We start from the raw sequence: 8,038 nt of genomic DNA, 5'->3' as shown, positions 1-8,038 counted from the left end.
ATAAGCAGAGATGCAAAAACCGGTATTTGGAAAATCTGATTTGGCCTCTTAACCATAAAAATGTTGCCCTAGCTGATTTAGCTCAGTGGATAGAGCATTGGCCTGCAGACTGAAGGGTCCCAGGTTTGATTCTGCTCAAGGACACATATCCAGGCTTGATCCCCAGTAGGGGGCATGCAGGAGGCAGCCAATTAATGATTCTCTCTCATCATTGATGTTTTTATCTCTCCCTTCCTCTCTCAAATCAATAAAAATATTTTTAAATAAACAAAAATATATTTTTAAAACAGAATGAAAATGTCTTTACAGAAAAGAACTCCATAAAAACTAAGTGGTAAATGACAATAGTTAAAAGAAGCTTTTAGCAATCCACGAGGTGAAAAGTTATGTAAACCTTTCAGAAATCAGCGAAGAATATGAAGATGTACCTCACTGGAAAATTTTTAAGATCTCTTCTGCCCTCCAGTAATCAAAAGCAAATACAATAAAGAGATACCACACTGTTCACATTTTTAAAAAATATTTTTTATTGATTTCAGAGAGGAAGAGAGAGGGAGAGAGAGACAGAAACATCAATAATGAGAGAGAATCATTGATTAGCTACCACCCGCACACCCCGCACGGGGGATTGAGCCCGGAACCGGAAAAAGTGCCCTGACCTGGAATGGACCCGTGACCTCCTGGTTCATAGATCCATGCTCAACCACTGAGCCAGCCAGCCAGGCTGTTAACCTTTTCAAATCGCTACAAGTTGTAGGTAAATGACTGTATTTAGGACTGCTCACATTGAAATTCCCGCACACTGGCATTGAGAATGTGTGAAAGCGTTACAGCCTCTAACACTCTGATCCAAAAGCCTTTGGTTCAGTCATTTCCCTTATAAACATTCTCAGGAAAACCTGGAGGCCTGGGTGGGGCCCTGGTAAGCGGCCAGGTTCATGGAAGACCCCGAGGCAGGGGGCGGAGCCACAGCGGTTGGGCGGGGCCCTCGGAGTGGGGCGGGGCCACGGGCTGTGGCGGGGAGCTGGGGGCGTGGTCTCGCTGGGGGCGTGGCAGGGGGACTTTAAAGAATGCGGGACCTCTGTGACGTTCGGAACTGTTGCTCAGGGTCTCAGGGAGACTCGGGCATAAGCTGAGGTGACGGACGCCGGAATGCCTTGGCAAGAAAGTCTAGAACAGTCCCCCTAGGCCAGGGAATCTCATAGTCTTCCTCTATGGGGTCCTTGAGCAGTCGCATCCTGAGGGGCAGGGACTTAGGCACAACGGATCCGCCTCAGCCAGAAGCCCGGGGAGGCCCCAGACGCGTTTCGTCCCGCCGGAAACGCAAGCGGAGCGGACCCTCCTGCGACCCAGAGGCCGGGAACAGCCGCAGGTCTCTAGACCCAGAAGACAGTCTCCAGCAAGAGGCCACTACAAGCCAGAGGAAAAAAGTGAAGCTCACATCTGAGTATGCTTACCAAACTTTATTTCTGAATGGGGAAACCAGTGACATTAAAATCCGCGCTCTGGGGAAAGTGTGGTGTTTACACAAAACGTATTTGCGTCAGGCAGGCTACTTTGCTACTCTCTTTAGAAGTTCTCGCGAAGACTCTGACAAAGATATTATCGACCTGGAGATTAAGGACCACAATATTGACGTCGAGTCCCTGAACTTCGTGCTAGGTTCCTTGTACAGGGATGAATATGACTTGCGGGAGCCCCTTCGAGTTCCCAGGGTTTTGGCAACGGCGTGCCTGCTTCAAGTGGAGGACCTCATTGAAGACTGTGAGGAGACCATGAAGGAGGCAGTCAACGTGAAAACTGTATGTGGCTATTACGCAACAGCAGAAGCCTATGGGTTAGAGTCTCTGAAGACAGAATGCTTTGACTGGCTTCTCCACAACCTGATGACTCATCCCAGTGTTGAACTTTACAAAGAAGTCAGTATAGAACTCATGAATCAGCTCATTTCTTCCGCTGACTTACTAGTGATACAGAAGGAAATAGATGTGTACACCACGCTGAAAGAGTGGATGTTCCTTCGTCTTAACCGGGCTTGGAAAGGATCCATACAACAGCTTTTAGACCACGCAAACGACTGGTTTTCCAGGCACAGAGGACGTGTTGCCAGCATGGCCTTCCTGGAGACCAGACGAGGCATACCATTTCAGTCGGTGTTTAAAAATTTGAGGTTTCAGCATATCATCTGTGACCTGGCCTCCACAAGGGTTATTGAGCAAGATACTCTAATACCTTCAGAATGGTTATCGAAAGCTTATAAACAACAATGGTTTACCTTGCTGAGAGCTCAACAAAGCAAGGAAATCGGGCCCCAATACACCAATGAAGCAGAACTGGAAGAATACAGCATGAGATGTGGGAAAATCGTTGTCAAGAATGGGAAATTCTCCTGGAAGTGGTCGGGTTTCAACTTCGGCTTTCCTTTGCACGTCATCTTCACCAGCGATTGTATAATTTTCAAGCAAAATCTCGTCACTCGGCCAGGTGTGGGTTCAGTTTCTCTACGATCTCTAAGGAATATTGCGTTCAGATTAACTCTGGTATATTTCGATTCTAGTGGAAAAGTAATTTTCAGGAAAACAACTGGTTATAAAACTCTTACCTTTGAGAACGATGAGGACCACCTGGTAATGAAGTTAGATAGAAAAGTTCTGAGCTTTCCTTTATATATATTCTGTAACTTCCTGTTTACATCATTAGAAAGTCCAGGAATTGATCAGCTTGTCTAGTAGCATATATTAGCATTTTGAACACTTCTGATGTTTCATTGCCTTCAATGGCCCTACTGTAAAACACAATAAAGATGGCATATAATAAAATCAAATGTGGAAACTACCATGAATGACTAGCTTTATTTTATTTCTATGGATTTAAGAAGACAAAGTTTATTTCAAAGCAAGTATCTGTGAAACCAAATAATCATTAATGCTGTCATTTTTTGCCTCTTATTTACCATCAATAGGCAAGCTCTAAATGGAAATGCAAGCCAAGGAATAAAAATCAATTTATTACTTAGACACGCTTTACCCTAACTAACATTGAGAGAAAATGTAGAATTCTTTCCCTTGCTATAATTGTTGTGCAAATGTGGTTTTTATTGTGTCAATATTACAGGAGAGTCAATCATCAGGTAAAACCTGTGATTAGGGACGCTTTTGAACTCTAAAACGTACAGTTTTAAATAGCCAGGCATTCTCAGGTTTTATAACATTACATATTATATAAGTTAGTGTTATTTTCCAAATAATTGAACACATGGCCCAGTTACTCTAGGGTTTGGAGAGCGCATACTGCTGCCAGCTTATCTGCAAAAACTATATTTTTTTCCACACTTAAAGAATGGAACAAGGATTAAAGGATTCATAAACATAGTACATAATTACATATTATATAAATACTAGAGGCCCGATGCACAAAATTCATGCAAGAGTAGGCCTTCCTTCCCCCGGCTGCGGACACCGACTTCCCTCTGGCACCTGGGACCTGGGCTTCCCTCACAGCCCTGGCTTTGTCTGGAAGGTCGTCCATTCAAATTAGCATATTACATTTTTATATATATCGGTAGATAACATATTATATTATCATCCTATATAATAAAAGAGTAATATGCAAATTAACCATCACTCCACTACACACACAAGCCATGCCCACAAGCCACGCCCACCAGCCAATGAGGAGCAAATATGCAAATAAACCCAACCAAGATGGCTACGGCCACAGAGAGCAGGAGCGAGGCTTGGGCATCCCCGGCAATGGAGGAAGCCAAACTTTCCGCCTTCCCTTGCTGGCCCAGGCCTCCACTCAAGGATACAAAGTTTCAATGATAGAAGATACATAAACCCAAACAGAAATGGTGGCAGCCACAGAGCTGGAAAGAGCAAGAGGCTAGGGATGCCCTCGGCGATGGAGGAAGCCAAGCTTTCCGCCTGCCCTTGCCGGCCTAGGCCTCCACTCAAGGCTACAAAGTTTCAACGATAGAAGATACATAAATCCAAACAGAAATGGCGGCAGCCACAGAGCTGGAAAGAGCAAGAGGCTAGGGATGCCTCGGCGATGGAGGAAGCCAAGCTTTCCGCACACTCTGGACAGCCCAGGCCTCACTTAAGGCTACAAAATTTCAATTATAGAAGATACATAAATCCCAATAGAAATGGCTGCCGCCACGCCACGGAGCAAGCAGAAGGCTTGGCCCTGCTCCAGGCTACAAAGTTTCAATTGTAGAAGATAAATAAACCCCAGATACCAGGGCCTCTGCTTGGGTCGCCAGGGGCTGTGGCCGGCCTGCAAACCACCACAAGCCCCTCTCCCAGGCCACCCCATGCCCCAAGGGAACCCCCACCCTGATCCAGGACACCCTTCAGGGCAAACCAGCAGGCCCCCACCCATGAACCAGGCCTCTATCCTATCTAATAAAAGAGTAATATGTACAAAAAAATGAAAAGAAAAAAAAAAGAGTAATATCCAGATTGACCATCACTCTAACACACAAGATGGCTGCCCCCATGAGGTCAAAGATCCTGCCCCCATGTGGACACAAAGTGGCGACCACAAGATGGCCAGCAGGGGAGGGCAGTTGGGAGGGACCAGGCCTGCAAGGGAGGGCAGCTGGGGTCGATTAAGCCTGCTGGGGAGGGCAGTTAGGGGTGACCAGGCCTGCAGGAGAGGGCAGTTAGGGGCAAACAGGCTGGCAGGGGAGCAGTTAGGCATCAATCAGGCTGGCAGGGGAGTGGTTAGGGGTGATCAGGAAGGAAGGCAGGCAAGCAGTTGGGAGCCAGCAGTCCTGGATTGTGAGAGGGATGTCTGACTGCCCGTTTAAGCCTGATCCCGGTGGTTCCCAGATTGGAGAGGGTGCAGGCTGGGCTGAGGGACACAGACCCCTGTGAACGAATTTTGTGCATCGGGCCTCTAGTATAGTATATAAATATATATCAGAAAATATGTATTGTAATACATATATAATTATAATTATATAGTAACACATATCCTATATAATAAAGAAATAATATGCAAATGGTCATCATGCCCTCATGCCAACACATGGTAACAGCTCAGACACTCAATACTGGGGAGAGAAGAATGCGGAGCAGACAGGCACAAATGAGCTCACGAGAAAGGAATGGGGACCAGCCAGGCTGCGGCCCGGGAGAAGGACAAGCCGCCTGCCCTGCAGTCCTGGGCACCAGCGCCTGGGGCTGTAGCCTGGGAGAGGGACAAGTCATCCACCCCTTGGTCCCGGGGATCAGTGCCTGCAACTGTGACTGCAGCCAAGGAGAGGGATAAGCCACCACACCACGGTCCTGGGTGCCAATGGCTGCATTCTGGGCAAGCTGCCCACCCACAGTCCCATGTGGCTGTGGCTGTGGCCAGGCCGGGTAAAGCCAGCCCAGGTCCTGGGTGTCTACAGCCAGCCAGAGGTAGGGAAACCCGGGTCCTGGCTCCCAGGTTCCTGCAACTGGCTGGAGGAGGAAATCCTGGGTCCCAGGTGTGGGGTGAGGCAGAGGCTGTTAGGGGCGATCAGGCCAGCAGGGGAGCAGCTAGGGGCAATCAGGCAGGCAGGTAGAGGAGTTAGGGGTGATCATGCAGGCAGGCAGGTGAGCAGTTAGGAGCCAGCAGTCCCGGATTGCAAGAGGCAATCATATATCCCCCGAGGGGTCCCCGATTGGAGAGGGTGCAGGCCAGGCTGAGGGACCTCCACCCCCAGTGCACAAATTTCGTGCACTGGGCCTCTAGTAAATACATAATGTTAGATACAATATTATAGATTACATGCAAATAAGTGTTTTTATTGCTTGTAAAAACCAAAGAAATAATTTTTAAATGGTTGAATAAATACTGTAATCTAGAAGCAGCCCAAGTGCCCATCAGTAGTTGAGTAGATAAACAAGCTATGGTACATTTACCCAATGGAATACAACAAGGCAGTAAAAAAAAAAGGCAATTTCTACCCTTTGCAACAGCATGGATAGGCCTGGAGAGCATTATGCTAAGTGAAACAAGCCAATCAGAGAAAAACCATTACCATAGGATTTCACTCATGTGGAATCTAATGAACAAAATGAATTACCAAGCAAAATAGGAACAGACTCATAGAGCGCTCAGGGGTGGGGCTGGGTGAAGGGGGTGGAGGGATTGAACAAAAAAGGAAAAAAGGGAAAGAACTCTTGGACACCATAGTGTAGGGATTGCCTGGTGGATGGGTGTGGGAGAGGTGAGGTGTTAAGGAGGGATGACTGGTGATGGACGAAGACTTGACTTGGGGTGGTGAACACACAATACAATGTACAAGTGATGTGTTGTAGGATTGTGCACCTGAAACCTGTATAATTTTGTTAACCAGTGTCACCCCAATTAATTAAATAAAAATATATAAATAAAATAAAATGCACTTCCATAGATGCCAGTTATTCCCATGGATATCTAGATATGAAAAATTTTGAAGTATCTTCACATTTTCCTTTTGGTGTTTATATTTGGCTTACTTTTTATTTTGCCAGAGTTTGTTCTGCTTGCCTGCAGAGTATTTAAGGTGACATTTATTTCAAAATAGAAGACAACAGGACACACAACATTATTACTTTAAAGATGTGTCTTCCAAACAGTCCCTGATGTAGGAAGAGAGGGCCAGTCTGTCCAACTCACTGGTGCAGCTTGCAAAGATTTCACCGCCCCTCAAATGCTGTTTATGTCGGTTTCCTGCCCCAAAATTCATATGTGAAAATTCTATTGCAGGCAGGTGTGGCTCAGTGATTGAACATCAACCTGTGAACCAGGAAGTCACGGTTCGATTCCCCATAAGGGCACATGCTCAGGTTGTGGGTTCAATCCCCAGTGAGGGACCTGCAGGAGGCAGCCTATCCATGACTCTCTTTCCACATTAATGTTTCTATCTCTCTCTACCTCTCCATCCTCTCTGAAATCAATAAAAATATATTAAAAATTTAAAAAGTATTTGTTAAAAAAAAAATTCTAACCACCAAGGTAATGGTAGTAGGCTAGGCCTTGAAAGGTGATTAGGTCATGAGGGTGGAGCGTGCATGAATTGTATTATTTTTGTTTGTTTGTTTATAAAAAGCTCCCCAGAGAGTTGCTTACTCCTTCCACTCTGTGTGGATAGAAGGAGAAGTCTGCAAACCGGAAGAGGCACCTCACCCAACCTCAGTAGAACCCCGATCTCAAACTTCCAGTTTTCAGGGCTGTGATAAATACTTGTTGTTTCTAAGCCACCCAGTCTGTGGTATGTTTTTATAGCAAAACAAATGGACTAAGACACTTTTTTCTGATAACACATCTGATGCCATTTTTACCTTTCTCTATAGGGAAGGCAACAATTCAAATTATTTCTTTTTCTTTTTTCTTTTTTTGTTTTTTTGTCACACATCTGCTTTTTTGTGAGCAGCAGGCGGGACACCTCCAGCAACAGTAAAAAAATTAATTTACAAAAGCAGGGGTTCAGTGCAGTTGCCTGTTTGGAGCCTGTGGGAGCTCATACATCGATGCTGACCCAGAGCAGCAGGAAGAGGACCCCAAAGCCCATGAAGAGGGAGGCCACCAAGGAGATGAGGAGCTCCTTGTAGATGTCCCGAGTGTACCTGGTGGACGGACCTCACAAACAAAGAACCGGGCGGTGAAGAACATGCCAATGGCCAACAGCACCACCGTCAGATGGGGGAAGATGGCTGGGTTTGCGGGGCTGGTGTATCTGCTCATGGCCTTGAGCTCCATTTTGCCGGGCACTGGGTAATCTGCCACTCCCTCAAGCTTTTTCTAAGATTTATATGGAAACTAGTGGCCTGGTGCACAAAATTCGTGCACAGTAAAAGGGGATTAAATAGAGGAAATAATTTAATATTGCTATTTGCCCTTTCTCTATAATAGAAGTGTCAGAGATGAAAGAAAATTAGTAAAATGTATATGAAAACCTTCCTCCTGTCAGAGCCTGGGGCACAACACAGGACCCAGAGTTAAGTCTCCGTCTACCCCTGTGCTCCTCAAAATCACGTGAGACCCATACCTGGCTGCCGCCCCCCCTCATTGGGAT

At 46.1% G+C, this 8,038-nt stretch overlaps 1 protein-coding gene and 1 pseudogene across 2 annotated transcripts; one reads left to right on the top strand and one right to left on the bottom strand.

Annotated features, from left to right (window-relative positions):
• Positions 1-1,214: 1,214 nt before the first annotated feature.
• LOC308240329 (germ cell-less protein-like 1) lies at positions 1,215-2,729 on the top strand (the record flags this gene model as incomplete). The annotated part of the gene is made up of 1 exon (XM_080653213.1): positions 1,215-2,729. One exon carries the CDS (start codon positions 1,215-1,217, stop codon positions 2,727-2,729), a length of 1,515 nt encoding a protein of 504 aa, XP_080509339.1.
• Positions 2,730-7,483: 4,754 nt separating this feature from the next.
• LOC308239785 (dolichyl-diphosphooligosaccharide--protein glycosyltransferase subunit TMEM258-like) lies at positions 7,484-7,725 on the bottom strand (annotated as a pseudogene). The gene has a single exon. The product of its transcript is annotated as a dolichyl-diphosphooligosaccharide--protein glycosyltransferase subunit TMEM258-like (transcript).
• Between the last annotated feature and the right edge of the window lie 313 nt (positions 7,726-8,038).

Source organism: Plecotus auritus, assembly GCF_963455305.1.
Source record: "Plecotus auritus genome assembly, chromosome: X".
NCBI classification, from domain to species: Eukaryota; Metazoa; Chordata; class Mammalia; order Chiroptera; family Vespertilionidae; genus Plecotus; species Plecotus auritus.
This window is presented reverse-complemented; position numbering and strand designations above follow the sequence as displayed.